This window comes from Engraulis encrasicolus, chromosome 22 (genome assembly GCF_034702125.1).
Source record: "Engraulis encrasicolus isolate BLACKSEA-1 chromosome 22, IST_EnEncr_1.0, whole genome shotgun sequence".
Taxonomy (NCBI): domain Eukaryota; kingdom Metazoa; phylum Chordata; class Actinopteri; order Clupeiformes; family Engraulidae; genus Engraulis; species Engraulis encrasicolus.
Window position 1 is genome coordinate 12,617,271 of NC_085878.1, and position 27,629 is coordinate 12,644,899.

Here is a 27,629-nt window from a genome sequence, read left to right on the forward strand (position 1 = left end):
CACTATAGCATAGTTGGGGCATGAGGGTGTTCTACATTTCTTAGAATCCTAGAGGAGTCAAATGAGACCATGCAATGACAAGCTGAAGGTTGCTCATAAAGCAACCTGGGCTGTTTAGTATTAAGTTGGCATCACACGCATGACAGGGAAAAATAGACCAGGCCCAGCACAGATGAATGATTTGCCCCTCCGATAAATGTGTATTTTTTAGGTGAAGGTTGTTACACCTCTGTTGGCAATTGTCATAAGACTTATTGCTAGTTTAATGTCCTTTAACTTTCAAGGACTTGGACATTACAGTTTAGGAACTAACTTTATGGAAGAAAACTACCGGTACCTTCAGCACCAACATTGCTCCTAACTAATACAATTCTTAACACTCGATCTTTGTCCAGACTGTACAACCAATTTTGGAACGGGCTTTAGTTTACTTTTTTTTGCCTAGCTGAAATTCATTGGTTGGAAAGGGATCATAAATCAACACTGATCGACCCGTCATTAGGAGCAAGATGGTGGATAACTGCAACACGCCACTGGCTGCCAGCTTTCAATAAACAGAATTCTGTAGTATAGCTAGCAGAACACGGGCAACTTTTAAATCAGATTTATCACTTGTGGCAGGATGAAATACTGGGTGACTATGTCCCGGAGGACAGTGTAGCTCCAGCAGAAGTAATTAAATCTTTCCTTTCCAATATAAATGCACAAAGAGGTGCTCTCAGGCGTAGATAATTCAACCAGCCCTCTTCCCCTCTTCCACCTCTCCTCCTCTCCACCCCCCCCCCCCCCCCCCCCCCTCCTCCCGTCTTATTGAAAATCAATGACGGAGGCATCCTTAATATTTAATGTTACCTTTATTTCTAATCTTACAAAACCCCTTAAACACCCCTTGGCGTCTTGAAATTCATTCCGGCAGCTGGCATGGTAACCTGAAGATTGGAGAGGCTTCCGAAGTCCTGTGGAGATAAACACAATAGCCATGTTAAAGGGACAATGTAGGATTAAAAAGGATAGGATAACAACTTCAACACTTCTGGAAATTACTGTTCCTGTATGACCTTGAGGTGGTACAGTATCTAAGCCATAGTGATGATTATGTATGTGGGATATGCAGATGCTTAGGTGTGGACCCACAATCGTTGCTTATCTTTTATCATTCCACCTTCATTATACATTCAGCTCAATACACGTTTCATGTTGCTGATACTTTCAAGCACTGTGCTTTTGCCAATTAAATCAATATAGTTTGATGTCTAAACTTCACACAAATCTAGCATCAGTCTACTGCCTTGTGTGTCAAAGTATGGGACTATGAATAAAGCAACTTACCAGCATCTTGAGCATCTCCTTGGTATCAGGATCCACCTCAATGATCTCCTGGTCCAAAGCAGACACCTGCACAGGACAAAGATTCAGTTTTACGCATCACAGCAGCAGAGAAAATTACAGAGACTTCTGCAGAATCCAATGCAACAGCATTTCAGGGAAATAATTGGGCAATGATTAAACATTGCAACCAAACTAAGACAAGCTGATGTGTTCAAGCCAGATACACAATTACAGAACGCAGCTCGGCATTTGACCGTTGTCTTACATGTTTTTCACTGACGGCAAAAGCAGACATTGATATACAGAAAAATAACTGCAGTACAATCACGACTACCAAAAAGCAAGACAGGCGAGCATTATGGTTCTGCCTATTCAGAACCACTTCAATCTATAATGCCTCCCTCAAACAAGATCAGAATCATTGCCCAAGGCTGACAGCATTCACGACGATATCCAGATACAAACAAGTCAAGCCATGTACCGGTAACAATAAAAAAGGCAAACAAGTCCAAATTATTCATAATCCACTTGCATCACTTATTCTGTGACCATTTCTGATCTCCCAGCATACCCCACACAAACAAAGGCTATGTGACAAAGCAGGAAACATCCTAAACATTTCAGCTGCATGGACATTTTATCCAAGGCATCGTATTGCACCCGAACAGTTGAATGATTTCTGAAAATGACCAGCTTTAGCAACATTAAGCATTTTGTCTCAGCATTTCCACAACATCTTAGAATGCTAGAAGACTGTTAGAAACCAACAGGCCCAAGTGGCAATGCAGAAACTACAAAAGGTCTTCGCAACAATTTGAAAGGCAGACCTGTACTGACAGCAAAATAGCCTTAAATCTTCCAAATAACACACTGAAAGCTTTGACTACCACATGGCCACTGATAGGGCAGTATCCAACCACTGATGACTCAAAAAAAAAAAGACTACATCACACAACCAAGTATCCCTGAAACGCAATGCATAAGGCAAAAGAACACTCCTGTGACACTGGTAAACTACCACATGGTGCCAATTCCATTCATCCTCACTGCACAAGAGCACCACAACTCACCTCTGGGACGTAGTTGTCTCTCCTCTCCCTCTCCTCCTCCTGCAGCTTGATGGAGATGCCGCGCACTGGACCCCTCTGGATGCGCTTCATCAGATGGGTGACGTATCTGCAGACCAAACAAAAGAGGCCCAAAATCACCACATTAGAACTGCCAGAGCTGGTGAGAATTGTTTCAAGTTGTCATACAGTCTGATTACCACTTACCCGGCGATCTTGTTGCGAAGGGGCTTGCTGGGGATGATGGCGATCTCCTCGCACACCCTCTTGTTGGTGTGGAAGTCATTGCCCAGACGGGTGTAGTACTTCTCAATGATGACCCTTGCGGCCTTCTTGACAGTCTTGGTCCTAACACGACCCTTTGAAAATAAGACAGGCACAGTCCATCAACATGTATTAGCAATAAGGATACATCCCTAGCACCAACAAATGACTCTATAAAAAGATATTTGCCACATGTTTGAGTATTAATCATTTCAAACACCCTTTAAGTCGGGTTTTTTTTTTAAGTCTGAATCTTCGACTGTGTTAACTCTGGTGAATAATGTATTTCTTTAACATAAATTGTCATTACCACTAGGGCAAGTCAAGGTATGCTTGATTAAACCAAGTGCAAGAGCCCATAGCATGCTAGCCACAACATATCAATCAGGCATTGACCAGTTCGTTTGCATAAGTTAATGCTTTTACATCATATGTACAAGCTGAAGGCAATAGCAGCACTCTACTCTCAACATTAAGTTGTGCCACAAATTGTGCCTGCCCAAGGAAGGGGTCTATGGCTAAGGTATCCGCCATGCTACCTATTTTGTTTCCGTATAGGTGTTACCGGCTTTGTTTCACAAATATAGACACCAGAGCACAAGTTTAGACACCAATAGCAATTCGTTTAATTCCCAAGAAAGATACGTTGGTTCATGGCGCAATGCGTGGATTTAGGCTTATCTGGGATGTAGCGAGCCGAAGTAGCAAATGAACTGGCAGACATAAGCAGACATCGTATGTACAAAAACATATTTTTTCTGCCAAAACACTAGCGATAACACTAATAATAAGCCCCCTTGTCCTTTTGCATCTTCACTGACATCTATGAATCACAATAAAAACAACCATATTTAATGGATGGCACTGGATTTGAGAATTCCGATAAAGTCTATCAACTCACCATGTTGGCTACCAGGCAAGGAAAAGAACTAGCGCCTCCCCCAGGCGGAAGTTAATGCTTTCTACCGGAAGTAAACAACAATTAAAAGAGAGCATTCTAACTACACTGTCCTCTGCTGGACAGAAAGTGTTACGGTTTTTATATTCAATACACTGCATTACTGAATAGGCCTGATAACATGACAGTCCTGGGTTTAGAACCTTGGTACAATTGATGCCCAATCAGCTTGGTGTTGCTATTGGAGAGCACTCAAGAAAGTATCAGCGATAAATGGAAATCATGTGCTGAAGGAAAACTTGGCCCGGTTTTGACTTTCTGAACCCTTTCTGAACCCGGGATTGACACCTCTACCTGTCAGATTAAATTAACCCACACTGACACAACCAGACATTTCACCTAACTCTACCTACAGTCTTGCATGCATGCAGGCCCAACAGCAGTACAACTAAAGCTAAACTAAATAAAAGTGTCCATCCCTACATCTTCTGTGCTCATTTGAAGATTTGTTCACACTTTTGAGCCTTATGCGATTTAATTGGCTTTGTACATTTTGCCTACAGGTATTAATGGAAATCTGCTCAACATTTCTTTTTGGAGTGGGCTTTAAGGAGCTACCTTGATGGAATTGGAGATCAGTCTTGTGTGATCTAGGGCTACCTGGATATCAGTTTTGTCTCGGCACATCCGCCATGGTTGATGACCTGGTTAACTTATCTCCAGAACAGCTCTCTTTGCTTTTTCCCTGGCTTAACGTCCTATATTAAAAATAAATAAAAAATACCTCTGTTAAACAGTCTATTTGTTGAGTGTAAATAACTGTAAAAGGCCTTTTTATTCTTTGATTTCTGCCAGGGTAAACATTGGTTGGGCATTAGACTAGTTTGTGGAGTCCTTAATATTTTGCTCTTGACTATACTGTTTAGACTGGCCCTTGATTGATGGTAGCAACTATGTAGTTAGTTACATTTCAGCTGTCTTGACCAAGCCCATACTCTGCATTTGCACTGAGATATAATAATAATAATAATAATAATAATAATAATAATAATAATAATTATAATAATACTTTAGTTTTATGTAGCGCTTTTCAAAACAACCAAGGTCACTTCACAAGGTATCGTGTAGGAAAGTGTGAGTGTGTGTGCGCGTCAGTGTGTGAGTGCATGTAACTGAATGTGCTTGTGGATATGTGAACTGTGATAGCTGGAATACTGCTCAGGGGAAGGTTTTAACAGAGATTATGTATTGGGTGCAGCAGTTAATATACAACATAAAGTCAATGGTGTTGAGGCCCAATGGCTGCCCTATTGGGATTCGACCGTCAGACTGCAACTTAAACTTTTTTCTATGTTTTGCCTCTTTGAAGCAGTGCATGACGCTGATGTCATACGTCACCTTTCCTGTCAGATTGTCCCATCCTGACGGGACAGAGAGATGGGGATGGTTTGGGAAATGAGTACGCAGGTCGGACTCAAACCTGAGGTCCCAGATGCCACTTGACATGCTTTTTATTTTCATGACATCCTACAATTTACTGACCCACACTTGCATGTGTGATATCACTCACAAATTTCTATTTTTCTTTTTATAGCCCACCACTTTCATGGCATCACCCGACTTGTGATGCAAGTAATGAGGGAAGTAAGTAGCCTAATAAGGGTTATGTGCTTATATTCAACTGAGGAATTGATTAACTCCCCTTGAGAAAAGGTTTGTCATGAAACATGTTTTGCGCAGTCTTGCTAGCGTACCCCCCCCCCCCCCCCCCCCCCCCCCGGGTCATCCATAGGCCTATTTCTGTTATCTCTGACTGTTCAGATAACTTTGTGCTATCAATTGGACCTACATTTGTTGTCGTTGCTTATATATATATATATACTTCCTTTATCAGCACTTTGCAGCTCTGAACTATTGGATGAATTTGGTAATAGATATCTGGATCTACATTATTATATTATATTGCACTTAGTTGACGCTTTCATTTATTCAAAGCGACTTAGTTATTCTTTTTCAGGGTATTGGTTACAGTCCCTGGAGCAATGTGGGGTTAGGTGCCTTGCTCAAGGGCACTTCAGCCACGGGCGGAGATGTAGGGAGATTCGAACCTGCAACCTCTAGATTGTAAGACCAACTCTCTAACCACTAGGCCACGGCTGCCCACTACATATCTACATATACATTGTCATAGGCCTACTCAATACATTCTCTATTACATTCAGTTCTTGTTACCCTTTTTAGTTTACAGTTTTTGAGAGGACTACTTTTCTGGTGCAGCTTTAGAATAAGGAAGGCATTTTGCCATGACTTCAGCTGTAGGCCTCATTAGTAAGAAATGTATACACTTGTACAGGTCCTGAAGAAAGTCTGCAATGTACCCACAATTCAAAGCAAAAACAGATGTTCAAAAAATGTAAACAGAGCGAGGGGCATACTAAGCCAATCTGGACATGAAGCATCATGCATCCGTCCTACAGTTTACTCCAACGTTCAATGGTGCCTCTATAGTTTACATGTTCCTGCTGTGTTTACTCTCCATACTCTCTGCCAATGTAGGTTAATGAATATAGTGAGCTAGTCAGCTAGATTATCAGAGGCAAGTCAGAAGGCAAACACACATCAGTGGCACCATTAACTTAGGTGTGTCGACTGCAAAGTAGAAAAATGTTACGTTAAAAATTAACTATTCACAGCCCAGAGTTAGACTGCCACATGATGCATGATGTCACTAATGTGGCATTTGGCTTGGTCCACCTACTAAATAAACAACATCGCTCCGAGTGGAAATTTAAGCCATCACCGTGCTGACACAAACCACACTGTGCTTGACTATAAAAATGACAGGGTTCCTCAAAGAACCTTCAGTTGCTAATGTGACAGATATCCTGATGAATCAAAAGGTGATTGGAATATCCCCAAAAGGTTCCCCAGACGGGCAAACTGAAGAATCACTTAATGATCTTTGGGGATCCTCTAGGGGTGGGGAACCTATGTGAGCGCCGTTTGCGGGCCTTGAGGGCGTTTTATCCGGCCCCTGATATAATTTTAATGTTATTGCTTCACATGACATATTTTGTAAAGGAATCTCAGAAAATGCATTTGTTCTGGGAACCTAGAGAAGGTGTTTGTTTAAAATGTGGCTGCCTTCAATAAAGCCCTAAAGTGAAGGGGAAATCCTGGTTTGTGTTTATAGTGCGGCCTCGGAGGACTTTTATGGCCCTTGGATGAATTTGAAGTGGCCCTTCGAATGAAAAAGGTTCCCCTACCCTGGTCTAATGGTTTTCTGTGGAACCTTGGGGTTCTCCATTGAGCCTATATAGGTTCCTCAGAGAACACTTAGGTTTCCCAACAGTGGCAAACAAGGTTATTGAGGTAGCCTACCTTTTATTTGCAGGTTGGACTAAGTGTAAGATGCTAATTTCTCTTATTGGCAGAGGTGTTGTGGAGATTAAATACAAGTAAATTAATGCACTTTACCCACCACTTAAAGGGACAGTTCTGTCAATTTCAACATGCAGTTGTAATGCTCACACTACCCTGGACTTGTCAGTGCCTGAGATTTTTTTTTCTTCTTCTTTAGCCGTTTCCGAGATCCTGGTCATTGTAATGGGGGCAGCTCATTGTTTACATTTCAAAAAAACATTTTTATTTATTCCCAAAAACATCCAAAAGGTTATAAAACATCAGCAGACAACTAGCAAACAGCAGTACCTTTTGGGAAAATATTTGGAGTTGGCCTATGTTTCATTTTTTTAAAATGTAAACAAACGCTGCCCCCATTAGAATTGCTCATATCTCGGAAAGGGCTGAGCCGAAAAATGTGACATCCCCAGGTACTGACAAGTCAAGGGTAGCGTGAGCAATACAACAGTATGTTGAAATTGACTGAACTGGTCCTTTAACTTTCAGTTTATAACCATTGGTAGAGTGCACATGGCCCTACCTTATAATAGATCATAAAACAAATGCAACATACAGTATTTCAAAATCAATGTGAATTCAAATATTATTGTCTTATTTTAAACATTTATAATCTGATAGTGTAGGCCTATATCCTCTTTCCTCATAATTTATGTGCATGGGTCACACGAAAGTGGAGCTTTTACAATTTCCCCATCGGTTGGGTTTAGTTAATTTATTTATTTATCTTATTTTTTAGTGTCGGGTGAAAACTCGTATCTGACCTATATTTGAATCTAAGCACTCTCATTTGGTGAATACCTCGTCCCTTCCAGCTCATGTCACATCATCTTATCTCCTCAGCTTCCATATTACAGTGTGGCATTTGAGCGTGGCTGTCAAGAGATGGTGCTATAACCCAACTGGAAATACCTCCCCCCTGGTGTCCCATCCCTTTCATCCCCATGGTTACAGTTGTATCCTTAAATATGCCTATGGCCTGTGCAGAAAGAAAATGAGCAAAGTTGCTTAGTTGCTGTTGTGCTTTAAGGCCTACAACACAGTATATAGATTTCTGACAGGTCCACGCCAGCTTCTGAAGGGTTAACATCCGTAATTGGATCAATGGATATCTATGCTCAGCTACAGCATAATTACGTCTCGGAAGACCTCCCCAGAATCGACCGGAGAGTTGTCCATCCACTTGCCTGCTGAGATCGCTTCCATACCTCGGCGACACGTGTCTGATTTTTTGATCTACTCGAGCATTGTTGCACTTTTCGACCAATATTTTAAGTCGAACAAGTTGTAGTTGCAACGCGTTAGCCTGAAGCAGGATTCTGCTTTCGATGTGGCAACGGGGTGTCCTGTGGGTTGCATCTTAACCCCCTCCCCTATTGTGAGGAGTTTTTCTGTTTATAGAGTCGGTCAGTGCTTTACAGGGGCTTTGTTTTTACACGGGAACATGCAAACAGATGCTTTTGTTTATAGTTTTTCGGAGGATGTTCGAATTTAAGTAGGATTTACGCACACGGACGGCGGACTCTAGTGTTCCAAGCGGAGCGTGTTGGCGCAACAGGTAGGTCGCTACTTATCAACGCAGGCTAGATCCATTTGTGATATGTTGGTTGGTGTATGTTCAAATATATGTCAAGATTTTGACTGGTGCAGAAGATGTACCACCCAGGAATCAGGATGCGTAATGCGTTTTGGCAGTAAAGGATGTGTTTTTATTAGTTCCTTCAACGAATCTGTCCAATGGGTTTATTTCACAAGTCCCGGCCAAATGTATTCTGTTCCAATATCACAACCATCCTATTGCATGATCATAGAAGTGATCCAGCACAAAACGGCCTATTTTGTAGAATACTGATATAATAAACGATCAGAATCAACCGTAATCAACACGTAGCATAAGGTGTCTTGTGTGTCATTTGATTGGCTGTGCGCCTGGGTCAAACAAGATAACCTGAGGCAAACATGTCTACCTTTGGATACTCACAGTACGCCCAGTTGGGCCTGCAGGGGGGCTAGCCTATTTAAAGGGGTTGGTGCTGAAAAAAGAGAGTAAACAGGGCTGTGCCCTGAGTAAAGTACATAGTTCAGACATGCACAAACCACAGTAGGTTAACCCACGCTTAGAGTAGTCCCATCTGTGTTCGACTGTTAGAGAATCAAGTCATAGCCTACAGTTATACTGTGAGGATGTTTATTATGTAGGCCTACTCTGTGTTAATCAGACCTGATGGTGTTTTACATGGGGTCATTAGCCCACTGGCTCCTGTACCCCATGTTCTCTAGCTTCACCAAGAATGTAGGCTGCTGTTTGTGCCTATCTGGATGAGCATGTTTTTTAGGATCTTGGGAACACAGGGCCCAGGACATGCATGTCCCCTGGGTGTCATCGGGACACTGGGAATAGAAGTATGTTCCTGTTTATAACCCATCAGAATGAAAATAGACTCCCTCTGTAAAAACAGTGTTAAAAGAAACGTATTAGAGGTGCACGATAATGCTGTTTGACTAAAAAGCTATAGGCTATGTGGTGTTTGTAAAGCTTTACGTAGTTGTCAACATTGAAATTAAACATTTTCTGGAATTCTCATTAAACCTTTCCTAACACTGACATCAGTGTTTTATTGGAATGGGCTAACTAAACACGGAAATAATATGACTGGCATCTAATGTCTAACTGCTAAACCTACCAGTGTAGTGTTACAGCATTTGCTATGTTTGAATCATACATGGCCCCTCCTTGTAAATTGTAGTGAACCCAAGATAGTACTTAGCCCTATTCTTGAAATTCTTCCGAGTGTGAGGAGAGCATAAAAGCCTAGGCCTTGATGAAAATGTATACAATCAAGATGGGGATAACCACCAAACATTTACTGAGATGTCGGTACATGCTGAAAGCCTGTCACACATGTGCAAACATAACTGTTGTAGGCCACACATGAATTCTTCTCTTTGATGCAACAATGTTATAGATTTTACCACTAACAGTGACAGTAAATGTGCACATGAATCTAGCCACACACCATCTTCATGAACTCAAATTACTTGTGCTTGTTCCATGCTAAATTGGAAATATAATTATATGGGATATCTGTGGTAGGACTTTGACAGCCAGTGTGGCAAGTTGAGTAATGTAGTAATGTAATGTGCCATGCATAATTAGCAGTAAAAGGTAGGAAACGAGTGATCCCACTTTCAGGTGCTTCTGTTCATTAATATCATGTTACTAAGCATTTACTGTAGCCTACATGCAGTTCTACTGTTGCCTGGATAATATTACAATCTAATATTTCGTAAGTGCGCAGAGATTATCCCACATTCCATCCCATTACATCTACAGATAAGACACGAGACCACAATCTGTATCATTAACGCATGACCAATCATTAACTTGTTACACAGAAGGGGAAGCATGCATCAACATTTTTACAAGATCCACTGAGGTCATTAAAACGTAATCTTTATCGTACTCAAGGATTTTATAATGCAAAAAGAGCACCCTAACGCCTAGGCCTACATAGAATCACATTAATGAAGTGTAATAACTTGGAATGAAGTGCAGGTAGTATAGCTCTAAGAAAGGTGAAGTGGTGGGAACATGTCTAGCACTAAGAAAAGTAACACACCAAGACCACCCCTGCCTGTGCTGTCAGTTGAGTCATTCATTACACTACATTACATCGCCGTTAGTAGACACTTTTATCCAAACCACCCCACAATTGGGTGCAAATTAAGCTACAGTGTACCTGCTGAAACTAGCTTTTTTTGTTTTGTATATTTATCTTGTATGAACAAAGGTGAGGTCACACGGGATCTCGCATTGTACAGTGAAGTTACCTGGGCATGACTGACAGGGAAATAAAAAATATTATACATATAATGTATATATTTCATTTCAAGAAGTGTTTGCGTAGATTTGATTTGGCTAAGCAGGTCTCCAGCAACAACAAAACAGTCGATAGTTTATTGCGAAACCACGAACATACAAAAATGCCTGTCAGAATTAATGAAATGAAGGCAACTTGTAAAATGTTTAAGGCCTACTGATTGTAAAAGTCGGGGCGTGAGCTTTGTGCTCACAGAAACCACTGGCTGCACTTAGCATGATGGAGCCCATTCAGCACTGCTGGCTCATAATGGCATAGACCTCAAACCAAATCATTGCCTATGTAAAGACACCACTGTCCCAGATGACTGCCCTGTAGCCACTGCTCCTGTTTGGGTCTGTCAGAGGTGGAAGTGATTGGCCCACATTCATGATGGCAGTTCAGGAAGAGCGGTAATATTATAAGTGTTATTCCTCGCCGTCGAGGGAAAACCAGGAAATCTGAGACATCTGACCCAACTGCTAAACGGGGCTGAGGAGGGGTTTTAATATTCACAAAGAAACCACAAAACGATTACTAGGTGAACGATCAGAGGTCCTAGTAAGTGAAATAAATAAAACAGACACTTAATGGTATTGGCCCTGTCTAGCTGACGTGCCTCTCTTCCTTCTGAGAGAGCTCTTCCTGCACTATAAATGCGAAAGCTGTTGAAAAACTGTTTGAAGAAAGGCCAGTGCGCTGAGAAAAGGAATAGAGGCTATTGAACAAGAGTACTTTTGTTCTCCATGCCTACATGGGCAGCCAGGGCCAGCCAGTAGTGCTGTGCTCTGTGACTGAACAGTGGCTTCTTTGACAACACTGTGTGGAATCTCCAGCGCTGTTTTGGAGGTGGGTTGTGAATGCAAAGGAAAAAGCATTCCTCTTTCAGTGTTCTGAAATAAATTTATTCTGGCAAGACGTGTTTTGATTGTAGGTTAGGTTAGATGTACATCGGGCACATGCAGTTGCTTTTCTTGGGCAGTCAGATTTTTTTTTTTTAAAAAGGTCAAATGCTAAGGGGATGGATACAGTACCTTCCTTATCTGACAAGTGTAATAATAGAGACGTTAAAAGGGTGCTGTTAAAAATAGATGAATAAATAAAACAATGTGCATTTAACTCTTTCCCCACATCTATGTTCTAGTTTTATAGCACACTATAAAAAAGAGAAATTAAATTAAATGTGGTGGAAGAATGCGGCTCATATTTTTTGGTGAAATAACTTTAATGCTTTATGCAGTTGGTATTTTTAGGGCGTGCATGCCACTAACCCAGTTGTAAAAGTGGAGAAAGATGTGTTCTTGTAGGACCTGCTGATTTGTAAGTATTTGGTTCTCTTTCAATGAAGGTAGGGGGACTTGGAACCAGTTAACCATTTTATTAGCATGGCACAAACACATGAGTAAATCTTTCAACATGACAGCGTGGATCTAGACTCTGAATTTGCAGGCTTTAAAAGCAAAAAAAAAAAGAAAAATATACCTGTCCTTCAATCGAATATAGGCCTAGTAGAATGTACTGTGCATACTGGCCAACCCAAACTTGACAAACTAAAGTGTTTGCAATGTCGTAATTCAACATTATCAGCAGAACATTATCCATGTTAAAATGTTTGAATTCTAGATGATTGCCTGTAATTGCCCACTCCGTCTTACCACATCAATTGTAATATAATTGCATTCAGTCACCTCACTACATTGGGGACAATTAAGGGACAAACACCATCAGGCGACATTGTATGATGTAAACGTCTGTGACAAGGCTTCAAGAAAATAATTAAAAGCTTTGAATGTATAGTAGCGTAAAGAACAGCTAAGAATCCTACTCATATCATGGTGGATCTTTGGTACAGCAGTTTTAGACTCTCAAGTATCAATTCATCTTTTGCTGGCATGGCCATTGTAGTCCGCTGGGATATTCTTCAGCAATTTGACCTACAAAGGGAACTGGATTGTGTAAAAACAGTCATTTTACCTATTGTACTGTAGTCATAATGTCTTTAACTATGCAATGCAGTAAAAAACTCAACTTAACCAGGTGTGCCCACGTTTGAGGTGGATGTTACATTACATTACATTACATTGCATCTAGCAGACACCTTTGACCAAAGCGACTTACAAGGAGAAAATGTAATCAACAACCGGGCAAGGCGCAGTGTACAGTTGCAACACTGACAGCATTGTCCAACACAAACTAATAGATGATGTAGCAAAAAATAAGATTCATTAAAAAGTGGCAAAAAGTAAACAAAGACATAAAGGCGTAGTGTACAGTTGCAACACTGACAGCATTGTCCAACACATGGTAAAAGATGTAGCATAAAATAATAACCAGGCATTTTTAGATGATAAACAAGATGTAAAAATGATGTTAAAAGCACTTTAGGAACATAAAAGATGTAGGTATATAATAGATGTTAAAAGCAGTGGCTTAAGGGAAGCTTACTCGGAAGAGATGAGTCTTCACTAACTTCTTGAAGGTTGAGAGGGATGTTACAGTTTCAGGATGTGACTTTGTTGATCTAGAAATGAAAATTAATGTGCCATTTTCTCCCCGCTAGGATCTGTATGATTCCTGGACTGATTGAAAGGAAACTTTTTTTTATTGCATTTTGGGTAAGTGATTGTCTTTAAACTTACACCGTACCAAAAGAAAAAAACATGCCTCGAAAGCTCAACACATTTTATATTGTATTGGATGAAAACTATTTCTTCATGATAGTGACATGCTTTACTGTAAAAGAGGGTAAATAACATAACTTGTGTGCAAATCAGGATGACAGAGACTAGGGGATGTATTTTTTTCAGAAACAAATACTTGAACTTGTTTTTTTTTTCTTAACATGTACTACATTTAAAGTCACAGGGAGAATGTGAGCACTTGTTGAATGAAAATATGAATATTGGAATTCTCATTTGGCAGCCATCAGTCCCAAATTGAACCAGTGCAAATCAGTTCTTTAAATTGGTTCTCACAGTTCAGTTCACTTCTTCATAATTTAGTTCTGCAGCAAGTTTGGGCACAGTCTAATGAGGAACAGTGCTCCCCTTTGAACTGCACTCCATGAACTGTGCTATACAAAGTTCTGTACAAACTCTTTGGTTGTACCCCAATGACTAATGATATCCACAGTAAATTTTGCAGCGTTAATTCAACAGAGGGCCTTTTCATTGTTGTCATCTTCTAAAGTGTATTTGGTCCCTATGTATACTCTAAGTGTTGAATTAACACTGCTGTATACAGTCATTAGTTGTACCAATAAAACTAAGTTAAAGTCAAGTCTCCAACGTTACCCAGACTTTTCCTCACATCTTTTGGCTAATAACATGAAGTGAACAACTGTAATGCATGAATGTGTATAGATTCAAATATGCCAACACACACACATGCACACGACACTCTCCTTTCTACATTTTGTCAACCCAGTCTTCATAAGAGAGGTACATTCATAAAGGTTTATAATGCATTCATAAAAAAGTCTAATGATCTCTGAATGAATTTTTGTATCCTTTACTTATGACTACTCTGACTAGGCATTAATTACATAGCTTTTAATGCACTGTGTGAACGAAGGTTTTAAAGGCTAATCACAAAAACTTTGATGGCAGCCTTTTGAAATATACAGTAATTTGTTTCAGTGCTTTTTAGCATGTATTGGAATAGTACAGTGAAGATGGAGACAGGAAACTAGTGAGAGAGAGGGATACTTCGGGGTGGGTCCATGACCCTTGCCAGACCCATGGTGCACGCCTATTTATAGTGCCTTTTGAACACTGAGTTCATAAAGTGTGTTCTCTAGATTTTGGTTAATAGATTGTTTAGTACACTAAGGAGGATTTTGAAGTGCATTCATTGACTTAGGCCGCATACCACATGTAACTCTGAGATAAATCTACTTTATTTCAGTGAATCCTGTGGAACAGACAATCTTCGACTACTTAATCGTTTGTTAATATGAGGATGTAGTCCATTTATAATGGCTATGTAGAATTCTGAGGTAAATCACCGAACGCTTTGGTAACACAAAGCTGTGCCACCTGAAATGAGCTCCTGTCTGTTTGCCTGTGTTCTAAAATGCTTGGAGGTTCCTAACATAGTTTTGAGAAAATGTGTTTCACAACTAACTAACTGACGTACCCAGTCCATAACAGCAGTATGTACTGCACCATCTGCGCTGCTGCTGAATTGGCATGATATGACAACACTGTGGCAAACATTACTTCTTAGGTTTGGCTTTCAGGAAAAAAAATGCAATGTTGGTTAGTATTAAGTTAATTTTCTTTCCCTCCTAAAGCTGGTGTAGGAAAACTATTCAGAATTCAATTAAAGCTTACCTATGTGAACTTACATTACATAGTTTGGATACTGGCCTCTTACTAAACCGTTCCACTGTGGCCCAATGTAAGTCGAATGCTAGAATCAACTTGTACTGCTACTGTTCACCTAAAGTCATTTTGGGTGAACCATACTCTCACTGTATGGCACTAAGATTGTTTTTCTTCCAGGTAGACAACAGTGTCATTGCTTTAAGAAGTAATTGTTATACCTGCTAGTTTCTCTATTGCCAATCACAATTATCTGGTACAGTAACCAAGAGACTTACCAAATGTCCTGATCAATTACATGCAAAGTATTCATGCATTACTTTACATGTGTCAAATGAGACAGCAAATGATCTGCTCCAGCGTGTTTGTGAAGGTTGTCATTCATCCAAGCCATTATTATCTAGGAGTTCATGTAGAGTATCAACAGAACTTATTTTTGTCAGACATTTTGCCTCTGTGAGAAAACCAAGATGTCTATTAACTCCCAAGTCCTGTTGCTTCAACTGAACTCTTTTGGAAAACCAGCTCCAACTTTTCTCTGTGGCTATAACTCGTATATGCATGATTTGTTTTACCATGTATTAACGTTTCTAATTGGGTCATTCCTTGTTTTTGTTAGATACATAATTAACCTACTGTGTGGAATAATGTCACTGTCACTGACTTGAATGCCATAACACACAACATTGCTGGCCTGAAATATTAATATTAATATAGCAACAAAACAAACGTTTTTTTTTTACAGAACTATTAACATAAATAACTTTTTAAAATGGGTAATGTTTTTTTCTTGCTGTATAGTTTGACATAAACCGCCACCATTCCTTGCTGCAAAGGTGATTCCGAAATGTCTACCTCAAATGGAGACTTGCAAGACATTGGGAGCTGTGAAAGCTTCTGGGAGGTACGCCCTTCACATCCTCATTCATTCATTTTCATTTGATGGTTTTGAGAAAATTATTCTGTGTACATTTTTTTGAAAGGTAATTACTGGGGAGATGCGCATGCCTCTTGCCTTATTGATCTTTTCCTTTTTTTCCCCCTCCGGCAGCCTGGGAACTATAAGAGGACGGTGAAGCGAATAGATGACGGCCACAAGCTGTGCAATGAGCTGATCAACTGCTTCCAGGAGAGGGCCAAGATCGAGAAGGCCTACTCTCAGCAGCTAAGTGAATGGGCCAAGAAGTGGCGTTTTGCCATAGAGAAAGGTGAGCATGTCAGGTGTTTGGCTGAATCTGGGAACAATGCAGGCAGTAATTTTGATTTCACTAGTTTGTCCTTGAGTGCTCGGTGTAAGGTAAAGCATGTTTTACATGGTAGCTGGCCTCTGTCCCCGGATGCTTTACGGAGAGATCATGTGGGATGAGATCCGCTCAGACTCCCTACTGTATGTGTATACCGCAGAAGGATGGCTGAGGTGCACCACTAGTGAAATGGAGGAGTAAGGGGAGGAGGTGGGACAATTCAAGAAGTCTTTGCACATGACTGGAAAATGGCCAGGATGGATTTACATCTGACTGCTGTCTACCTTTTCCAGCTTTCTCAGTCACTTCAGTCTCCTTCTGAAACATGTTTTAGAAAAAATAATTGGGAAGCTATGGCACACTGTACTAATGCACCCGTGTCCTTAATAGGGACACAGGTTTGAATACGGCATGTGTCGTTTCTGAACCCTAATCCATCTCTCTCCCACTCATTTCCTGCAATCTCTTCACTGTCTTCTCAAAACTACAGATGGCTATATTTCTTTTCAGCCTGTACTCATGTTTCAGAAACACTGTGTGCTTTTAACAACTTGTAATTTTCACCCTTAAGTTGTATGAGCTCATTGCAAGAAGTGGTAATTTCCATGACATACCCATGACATGTATGACGACATTGCATGTAGTCATTTTTGCCCGTGAGATTCACATGCCTTGTCTTGTCTTAACTCCACTGTGTGTGTGTGTGTGTGTGTGTGTGTGTGTGTGTGTGTGTGTGTGTGTGTGTGTGCGTGTGTGTGTGCGTGTGTGTGTGTGTGTGTGTGTGTGTGTGTGTGTGTGTGTGTGTGTGTGTGTGTGTGTGTGTGTGTCACTGTGTTAAATATACATTTGTCTAAATATGAGTTAAAACTACAGTATGAGCTGTAAATGACTGAATAAAGGTAAATCTATGCATCTAAAAGTGAGATGTTTAGCTAAATGCACAGGCATTTCAGTTTAAGACCAAGAGTGTCTTTATATTGCGACTCAAAGCTTGCTAACAGTCTCATTCAATGAAAAATGAGACATTTTCGTTATTTACAAGCCTTTTTTTGTCTTTGCAAATAGTCCCATCAGCTCTGTAAATACTGTATGTGTGCTCTGAGATGTTTTCGGGCCCTGATTTGACACGAGCTATTTTGGCTATTTTCTGCAGGTCCCCAGTATGGCACGCTGGAGAAAGCCTGGCATGCCTTCATGAACGCCGCGGACCGCCTGAGCGACATCCACATGGAGCTCCGGGAGCACCTCATGACGGAGGACAGCGAGAAGATCCGCAGCTGGCAGAAGGACTCCTTCCACAAGCAGATGATGGGTGGCCTCAGGGAGACCAAGGACGCAGACGAGGGCTTCCGGAAGGCCCAGAAGCCGTGGGTTCGCAAGCTGAAGGACGTGAGTTGATGACATGGCTTACGTGTAGTGGAGGCAGGGGGATTTACATGTACCTGTACACCCTGCTTGCAATTTATTATGAAGAGACCAGTGTGTTGATCATAGATCTCCTTGGGGCATCTTTTTCCTGAAGAAAATGCCAGAATAAGATCCATGATCAAACTTTAGCTCTGTTTATAATACATTATTTTGCAAGCAGTCTGTAAAAAGTCTTTAGCTAGCTGTCTGTTTTAATGCCACTGCCTACCTGACATGGATTATTATATGATTGAAAATTTGCAGGGCATTTACATCACTAGTTTGATTATTTAGTCTGCACCATGCATGCAGTAAAACTGCACAGGTTAGGCTGCATAAAGATCAGTGTGGCCTGCTTGCACATTGGCAATCCAACCACAACCACAAACTACATCAATATTTACCCATGTTAACCATAAAGCATTTCAAGCAGTTTGTTGGTCGGAAATCACAAGACCGCTTGTTTGGAAGTCTCTATACACTTGATTTAATGTAACCTACACCCAATCATTCGATTATTTTACACCAATGGAAAAAGAGCCAACCTAAGACCTGTTTGAAAGGAACATGTGGTGTGTGCACCAAGAGCTGTTGATTTGAGGAATTTCTTCAACATGGTCTTTTGAAGACCGACAGATCTAAGCCATATACATCTCTCATAGGTGGAGAATACCAAGAGGAGTTATCATCAATCACGCAAGGAGGAGAAGACTGCCGCCACAAGAGAAGCACACGCCAGAGCAGACACCACGAAATCCCAGGAGGAAGTCCGCAAGTTTTCAGATCGTGTGCAGAAGTGTACCCAGGAAGCTGAGAAGGTATCATTTGGAAATGTCATTGATCAGTTTCCTCTGTGTAGATTTGTGGATATGTACCTGTATAAAAAAACTGATGTAACCATTTAGGTCATCGAAAATGTCTGGCACTGCAGTGTTTCCCACAGAAATTTTGGAAACTATGGGGGCAGCCGGGGTTTACTTTGTCGGGGGGGGGGGGGGGGGGGGGGGAGGCGGGGGGGGGGGTGGGCATGGGGGGGGGGGGCGGCGGGGTCCTTTTTTTTGGGGGGGGGGGGGTGGGGGGGGGGGGTTTTTCTGTTTTCTCACGCGGGCCTTTTTTTTTGTGTGGGGGGGGGGGGCCCATTCTTGCAGCGTAAATGCAAAACAATGACTACAGTATGACATTGGCGCATGGTGAAAACTGTAGCCTGGGCCTATATTTCAGCCATTTATATTTTGAGAAATAAGGCTACATAACGATTTTACCCATGACTTGTGTATAATATAGTACATTGTCATTGGGTCAAAAAATGCAGTACGGTGGACTAATTTCTGTTTACAACACAGTTTCATTGTCCCTCATGCAGGGGTCTGGGAAACAATAACATAAACAAAATAGGAGCAGAGATAAGTATTTAAGAGTGCACTGTAGAAATTGGTTAACGCATAGACAAAAAGGGTCTTAGAGGGTAGGCTATTGCCTTTTCCCCCACACATATCTGTAGGCGTACACATTCTTACATGAGGGGTGCTGGTCCACTTCAGGCCAGTTTTTTTCCAAATTCCTCCCATTAAAAAGGGTGAACAACATATTACACATTTATGTTGTATCACATTCATTACACATTAATTTTCTATATGCAGCCCGATGTCTCCTCTGCTGTGTCAATGGAGGTCTGTCACCCAAACTCATTACAACTGTAAAACAAAGCCTGGGGAGTGTTAGTAAACTCATCCCAATTGTCCCTTCTCTGAAGGTTTTTTGTATTGCTCCCAAACCCAAGTTAACTACAAAAACTTGACTAGGCTTTTGATTCCTGTCTTTCAAGCACTTGTGTTCTCTCCTATAGCAGGGGTGCCCAGCCTTTTTTTTAACCACGATCTACTTTTTGAAGTTGATGGTCTGCCGTGATCTACATAGTCAAATTTAAGGATGTCAGTTTGAAAATTTAAGACCACCATTTATTAATCACCATTATTATGAACAAAACATGTTTTTTTAGTAGGCTACAGATTGGTCCATATCTTTTCAATGTGTTTTTAAAGTGTGTTTGAATAGCCTATCTTACAAAGCAATGCAGCACTGATCTATATGCAGAGATAATTTCAGTCATACACAAGTCATAAACAACTGAACAATTTCAAACTGATAAACATTTGTATATAAAAAGGCACATAGGCCCTATTTCTAAAATGGATGGGGGGGGGGGGGGGGTGGGGATAATAAAAATAGTTGGGGGGGGGGGGGGGGGGGGGGAAGCATTATCATGCCTTCAGTGGTATAGGCTACAAATTAAAAAGGCTCAGAAATTCACCCATTTGTTATGGGTACAATAGTAGGCTACTATGAGGAGAGGGAGAGAGAGAGAGAGGAGAGGGAGAGAGAGAGAGAAGAGAGAGAGAGGAGAGAAGAGAGACAGAGAGGGAGAGAGAGAGAGAGAGGAGAGGGAGAGAGAGAGAGAGAGAGAGAGAGAGAGAGAGTGAGAGAGTGAGAGAGTGAGAGAGTGAGTGAGTGAGTGAGTGAGTGAGTGAGTGAGTGAAATGAGAGAACTCATTGGATTGGTTAACACCCCTGTTAAGAGTGACCCTCGTGTCTATAGGGCAGGTTTTTTTTTCAGCTCGTCTGGCGACAGTAGCACAGCAAAGGCTTTCTATTGTGAGTTTGGCCATCATTTTGTCTACCCAAACTGAACAAGAAACAGCACAAATTGAAGTGAATTCCATACATGTCAACAACTAACATTTCCCTTACACGCGGCACGCGTGTGTTAAAACGCAGTTAGCATCGATGATGCATGCGACTAGCGATTTGGACGAAGATCCTCGCATATCGGCGTGTCATAACGCATCGTTGCGCAACATGTTCTGTTTTTACTCACCGATGTTACAGCGTGTGCAACACATGAATCAACCTTTCGGTCACTTCCTTAATGCTTTCCCCTCAATTCTGTGTTATACCGTGGGACTAAACTTATCTAACCAATACCGAGTCTATAGGATGTATTTACTCCAGGAGGAAAATGCGAAGGAACTTCAAAAATCGTAATTCACATCGTTTTTTAACAAAAACGGATATCGTTTAAAAAAAAAAAAAAACAATTTTTTTTTTTTTTTTTTTTTTTTTTTTTTACATTTTCGGAAACTATGGCGGCCAAATTTAAACTAGTTTCCTCAATGTATGGGAAACACTGCACTGGATATGTGAAATTACAGTCAGCTTACAAAATACTGTACCTGTTTCTTTGTTTAATTAATCTTTCTGTTCTCTTTTTTGGGCTGAGGATGTTAAAATGTGCATTCACTTCTTCCTATTTCAGAACAAGGACCTTTATGAGAAGGCCCTAGATGAGTTGAACCGCACCAATCCACGCTACATGGAGGACATGGAGCAGGTGTTTGAGACTACGCAGGAGGCGGAGAAGAAGAGGCTGTGCTTCTTTAAAGAGGTCATGTTGGACATCCACCGACATCTGGATCTTTCTAACCATCACAGGTACTCACAGAAAAACTGATCATGCACAATTACACAATAGGTAAAAGGTTGTATTCTGGTAATGGGGTACTAGAAATGCAGAGTAGGATGAAACTGACTGTTCTATAATTTTTGAACAGGCCTATTTTTGTGCATTTCAGGGAATAAATGTGTCTACTGTCTACCATGTCAGAAAGAGACTCCTTATTGTTTTGTGTAGTATGCACAATAAATCTTGCGCAATATTTTTTGCCTCATTTTGAAGTTTAAGGTTTCATTCATTTTTTTTGTCATAGGCTACTATTTATGAAGCGTGGTCCTGTGTTTCTTAGTCATTTAGCGGCTACTACAAATGCATTGTTGTGATATTCAAGATCTTGATTATCCCGTCATCTCTCCCCCTCTAAGTCCTCTCTAATCCTCCCACCAAAGGTTCAAGGTGTTGTACTCGGATCTGTATGAGAGCATCTCGGCGGCCAGTGATGCTGAAGACCTGCGCTGGTGGAGGAACACGCATGGTCCCGGCATGAGCATGAACTGGCCTCACTTTGAGGTAAGCAGGCTCTCTTCTCTTTTTTGGGGGCTCTCTCTTCTCTTTTTCATTTTTTGGGGCTTTTTGGCCTTTATTATTACAAGACAGGAAACGATTGGGAGAGAGATGGGGCAGGGACGGGAAATGGGATGGGAAATGACCCTGGCCTGACTCGAACCGGGGTCCCCGTGGGCATGCACGCCACAGTGCCCCCAAGCAGGCTCTCTTTTCATGATTCAAAGCATTTATTGCCATGATTGAACCGTTTTCTGTGAAACTAAATGGTGCAAGTACTATATCCAAAGTGTGTATATCAGAACATGTGAAAACTTGCATTGAGAATTCATCCCCAAGAGGCTGTGATCATCAGCTGTAATCATTCAATTTTAGGCTTGCCTCCTATGCCGTTCCATAGTCTGGGCCGTGTGTGTGTGTGTGTGTGTGTGTTCTGGCCAATATTCTGCCAATTTGGTCACCATGCTTCATGCCTTTAGGATGCCACACCCACTTGATTGAGGATTTCAGGGTGCAGATGTTTTTGCTTACAGACTTTTTGTCATATATATTTATGGAATTATCATTATTGGACACACTCTCATTATTAAATGTATTTTTTTGTTCATAACCAATAATGCTATATTTTTGGGGAGGGACTGAGTATTGTGGGATCATTTTCCTGTCTGGCATCTGTTATCCTCTTAGTAGACAGCCAGGGTTACTGAAATGGGAGCTAACTGAGGCTAAGTGCCCTAACCCCAGCTGGACCAGAGCATTTAGTGGTCACACTAACTGAAGGAGCAGCTTGAGTGCTTCTTATAGCCACTGATAAGGTCCTGAACTCTGGCTACAGGTTAGCGTGGACTATTCTCCTGGAGAAAATGTATTCCGCTCACTCTGGCTTACAGGCTTTTGACTTTTCTGGGCCATTGTACTGTCCCTTTATCATTTAGAAGGTTTCAGTGATATCAAGTGTTTAGACTGAGCTGTGAAACGTTTATCTGTATCTTTGCATTTATAGACACTTCTCTGTCCAGGCTTTGTATTAGCTCAGTTAGAGGGGAATTCCAGTGAATTCCGTAACAATGTGTTGTAAGGTGGCCACTGAAATTTGTGAAGGCGTATCAAACACTGTGTAAACAAACCATGCCTCCAGTTAGCTGGCCAGGATCTTGCAAATGATGCGTCTTTAGGTACTGACAAGTCAAGGCTAGCATGAGCAATACAACTGCATATTGAACTTGGCTGGAATTTCCCCTTAAGCGCATACCCCCGTAGTATGATGGACAGTGACAGTGACATTCTCCTTGAAAGCTGCAATTGTCTGCCATTGAGGGAAAACTACAGTCATACTGTATACGAAATATATAAATGCATTTATGCAGTGTGTGAATACCACACAAGATATGAGATTAAGCTTTATTTTCTGTGATCTGTGGGGAAATGGTAAAAAGGAAAATAAAATAAAACATTCATTTTTTAACTCTCATTGTTATGACATTTGGTGTACCTACATGTCATAGTTTTTACTTCTTAAAATATTCAGATGTAATTATCCATTATGAAGTTGGAAACTGTACAGAAACCTGTGTACTAGTACTGAAAAAGTGAATTCTTGCACATTCTTTAGCTATTTCAGTTTCTGCTTTCTGTGTTTTTTGTTTTTAAAAAACTGTTTATACATCCTGGACGCCCAGTTGGCATACTGTAGATTTGTTTAGAAATGCGGTGGAATATCTTGTTTACTTTTTTATCAATGGAAACGTCTGAATGGCCGTGCGTGTGTTTATTTGGGTGAGTAGGAGTGGTCTCCCGAAGCTACGCATTCCATCGGCAGGAAGGACAGGAACAGCCGGGAGAATGTGGAGGTCACGCTCACCAACATCGTCTCCGCTGGGGACGAGTCGCCACAAGAGACTAGGTACATACATACATGCATGCATGCATACATACATGCATACATACATACATACATACATGGTGCGATTTGTAGGGGCGGGTGGGGGTGGGGGGGGGATTGTCCCCTCTTATGGTTTTGATATTGCCACTTTTTCCAAATGATTTTAATAACAGCTTAATGTAATTCCATTGATATCGCTTAAAATCTGAAGCATATCCCCTTTCTGGTTTTCCAACAAATCGCACCCTGCATACATGCATACATACATACATACATACATACATACATACATACCGGTACATACATACTGTACATGTGAACACAAGTATTTTTAGTAGTTAATTTTCAGACCACCACCATCAGTTTCTAAGGATTCATTATGCATTTTCATATATGGATCTTCATGGCTGCAACCACAACTTTGGTTGGACCTGTACATTTTAGTTTATTACTTTGTGAATATTCATGGAAAGACCACATTTGTGAATGGGAGGCATACATACAGAAAATAAATATACATTAACATAACAGGGTATATGCTGTGTACTGTATATCTTGTAGTGGTGGGCCACCTCAGCTCATTTTTTGCCCATAAGAATTGTCGCAACCTATGCATGTGGCCATCTATACTGTGCATTTCTTAATAATAATAATATACTGTATATGTTTTGGATAGCGCTTTGCTTGGTACTCAAAGACGGTTTACAGGACACACACACGCATACCGGTACACACAGAAAAACAGATGGAGAGAAGGTGATGTGTCAAGTGTTATATGCAGTCTTGAAAAGGTGACGTTTGAGATGGTGGTGATTGGCTGCTCCCTTGGCAGTGTTGCAGTTGAAGACAGGGTTGTGGTCAGGGAGCCCTGTGGTCCTGCGTTTTGCACCTTCAAAGCCACCCTAGAGGAAACGCTGCACATGGATACACTATGGGTTCAAGTTAAACTACTTCCTCCCGACCCTTCCTGTGACGTTTGGCCTCCTGCCTCTGTGATGCTCCCTTTCCATAATGTTTATGTGCTGTCACGTTATGTTTACATGCCATCAGTCTACACGCAACAACTTTTGGGGTGTTTTCCCCATTCAACATCCCTATATTGCAAATGAGGTGACCACCTTTGAATTGTGCTTTTGTACGATGTTGAGTAAAAAGTCTGATCATCAATGACTTCAAGACAAGCCTTGTGTCACAAGCCGGGAGGCCACAGAAAAGGGTGGGAGGTAGTTTGACTTACACTTAACTTTACTTTACTTTATTTTTCAGGACATTGCACATTTAATTAACATATACATATAAAACATATATGTAAATGTGCCAGATTATAGCACAAATGCCAATGTCCATCTGGTGTCCAAAAATAGGCAGGCTAGATGTTTTCAAGCAGCAAAGAAATTAAAATCACAGATATACAATTTATCCATAAAAACTAAGTTAACTGTAAGTTATTTATCCACAAAAACACACAAGTACTCCTGTTAAATAGAAAATTAAAAAAAAAACTTTTTGTGCAGCTTGTTACACTGAAAGTGATACTCTGGTGTCCTTCCCCTCAGGAACTATTAGTCAGCAAATAATAGTCTTCTGATTTTGTACTTGATCATAGACCTCAACTCATAGAGAAATAGATTTATGAACACGGTGGACAACAAAACGAGCTGTAGTTTTAACCATTCAAAACCAAAAAATAGAACAATCAATTTCTATAATCAGGGTATATACACCAATCTTGAAGTCAAATTCACTACCATTTAATACCCTTTTTCACTACCTTTTTTTAGATTTTTTTTACAACCATCACGACACTCCGATGCAAGTATTAACAAGACCTCTTTTGTAATTTCTACCTCATAATACCTCGTTTTTCAAAAAATAATACAGTTTGAGCAACTTTACTACTTTTAAGGCCATTACATTTTGGATTTTTAATTTATCACCTTTTAATACTTTTTAAAACCCTGCACACACCCTGATAATGCACATACAGTAAATGTTGCTATACGTGTTTCTATGATTAATTGCATTCTATTGAATTGAGCCCATCAGTCATGTTTCATGTTTTGCAAAGGTCCTGTGCTTTTCTTTGGCACCGAGAACTTCCTGAAACTCCCATTTTCTCTCTCATTTGGCCAAACAGAGCTGCAAAGGACTATTCCTCTGAATGGTCGGACACAGACAGCCCCAAGAAGTACATCCCAACAAATGGGGTGGATGAGGATGATGGAGTGGAGGCTGTGCGCGTCAGAGCGCTCTACGATTACACAGGACAGGAGGCAGACGAGCTCAGCTTCAAAGCAGGTATGATTATTATTAATGACAACTAATGGCGCTCCATTAAACCCTTTTTAATTCACTGTTTGTTTTGGATTGTTTTGTTCGAAGGAACAAGACATTAGAATACAGTGATCAGTTGACTGAACCAAGTATGGAGAAGTTCTACTGTAAAATCTGGAAAAAAGCACAGACTCCGCTGCATGCACATTACTGAGATTCTGTCCTTGTTGTGAACTTCTCTTTGTCTGAGTGTTCCCAGATTTAAAACGGAATGTAGTGAGCAGCTACCATGTGCCTTTCTCCGTTTCCTTTCTTTGAGGTGGTGTATTTGATTTCCCCTTTCTTGTTTCCAGTGGGTTAGAGTTTCATAGGGTTGCCCTACCGGTTGAAATCTTTTTGTGATTTTTCTTTTCTTTTCCTCTTTTTTGTGTGTGTGTGCAGGTGAGGAGCTGTTGAAACTGGGAGAGGAGGATGAGCAGGGCTGGTGTAAAGGGCAGCTGGAGAATGGTGAGGTGGGGCTCTACCCTGCCAACTACGTTCAGACGGTCACATCCTGACATGACTAATCAACACGCTCCACCAAGCTGCTTCAGTAGGTGATGGTCATTGAGCACAGTTACATGCATGTAGTATTCTGCTTTCGAACAGAATATTGCAAGTATTCGGTTTCAAACAGGTTCTTATTCAAAAGCCACATTCAGGGTGAATAAAGAGTTAACTCGTGCGCAAACCGAATACCGCCACCATTCTGTTTTAAAAGTCGGAATATTCCTCGCATGTAACTGCTCAGTAGAACTGACTGTGGATCAGTGGAACTGGTTCCAGGTCAGTGCAAAGATGATGCTTGGTCCATGATTTTCACTCATCTCATGATTTTAGTTTTTCTTTTTCTTTTTTAGACTTGCACATGCCAATTATTGCCAATTTTCATTTAGCAGAATGCAGCGCATGTGCAGTTGCATTGGTCTTGTTTTTCATCTTTATTTTTAAAAAAGCTTGTTAAATTTATGCTGCGATTGATTGATGCTTTAGCTAGGGGTTCTAATCCTCTGTGATTTGCAAATGCTGTGCCTTTTAACTAAGGTCAATGGATTATTAATACAGGCACTCAAGACATTTTCATCGCAACGGCAGTACAAAAAACTGCAAGAAAGCAGGAACTTTCTCCAGACTCAGCTTTGATAGTGATATATCAAAAATATAGGTCATGCACAGACAAGTAGAATCTCCTCTACGTTTAAGATGCACATTTGGTGTAGATCTTAATAGGGTTTCTGTACTGGTGCCTACAGATAAAACTTCAGATGATATCTCTACCTTACTGTTTTCAACAGATTTAGTTGTGTAAATCCGGCTGTTCTCATAATCAGTTTATATGGCTACACAGTAAATAGTGTACAAGTTGCTTTCATCACATTTCGACCTGCTGTTTTTGAACACATTTTCTTTGATCTTTGTATGCATTGTTTTTTCACAATATGCATGAATATGAGGTAATCGTTTGTGGTGTAAGGGCTAATAATTTCAAATGAGTTTCTCCATTAAAGACATTGTCTGCTCCATTAGTGTAATTACAGGTTTGATTTGGTATATATATAAGGTTACAGGTTTGATTGGTATATATAAATAAAACGATTGTGTTGA

General features: G+C 40.7%; 2 protein-coding genes across 3 annotated transcripts; one reads left to right on the forward strand and one right to left on the reverse strand.

Moving 5' to 3' along the window:
• Positions 1–835: 835 nt before the first annotated feature.
• LOC134439387 (small ribosomal subunit protein eS17) lies at positions 836–3,629 on the reverse strand. Its single transcript, XM_063189320.1, has 5 exons — positions 3,562–3,629; positions 2,604–2,755; positions 2,400–2,505; positions 1,330–1,395; positions 836–956 (listed from the first exon to the last, which is right to left on the reverse strand). The coding sequence occupies exons 1-5, from the start codon at positions 3,562–3,564 to the stop codon at positions 879–881; spliced, it is 405 nt and encodes a 134-aa protein (XP_063045390.1). The 5' UTR covers positions 3,565–3,629; the 3' UTR covers positions 836–878.
• A 4,418-nt stretch (positions 3,630–8,047) lies between these two features.
• On the forward strand, positions 8,048–27,629 carry pacsin3 (protein kinase C and casein kinase substrate in neurons 3). 2 transcript variants are annotated; one of them, XM_063187713.1, is made up of 12 exons: positions 8,048–8,536; positions 13,399–13,453; positions 14,745–14,835; positions 15,965–16,067; positions 16,215–16,371; positions 17,561–17,796; positions 18,477–18,632; positions 21,128–21,303; positions 21,715–21,835; positions 23,614–23,732; positions 25,849–26,009; positions 26,427–27,629. In XM_063187713.1, exons 4-12 carry the CDS (start codon positions 16,011–16,013, stop codon positions 26,540–26,542), a joined length of 1,299 nt encoding a protein of 432 aa, XP_063043783.1. In that variant the 5' UTR covers positions 8,048–8,536; positions 13,399–13,453; positions 14,745–14,835; positions 15,965–16,010; the 3' UTR covers positions 26,543–27,629. The 2 variants fall into 2 exon arrangements, with proteins under 2 accessions (XP_063043783.1, XP_063043782.1); XM_063187712.1 differs by lacking the exon at positions 14,745–14,835 and having other exon boundaries at positions 8,049–8,536.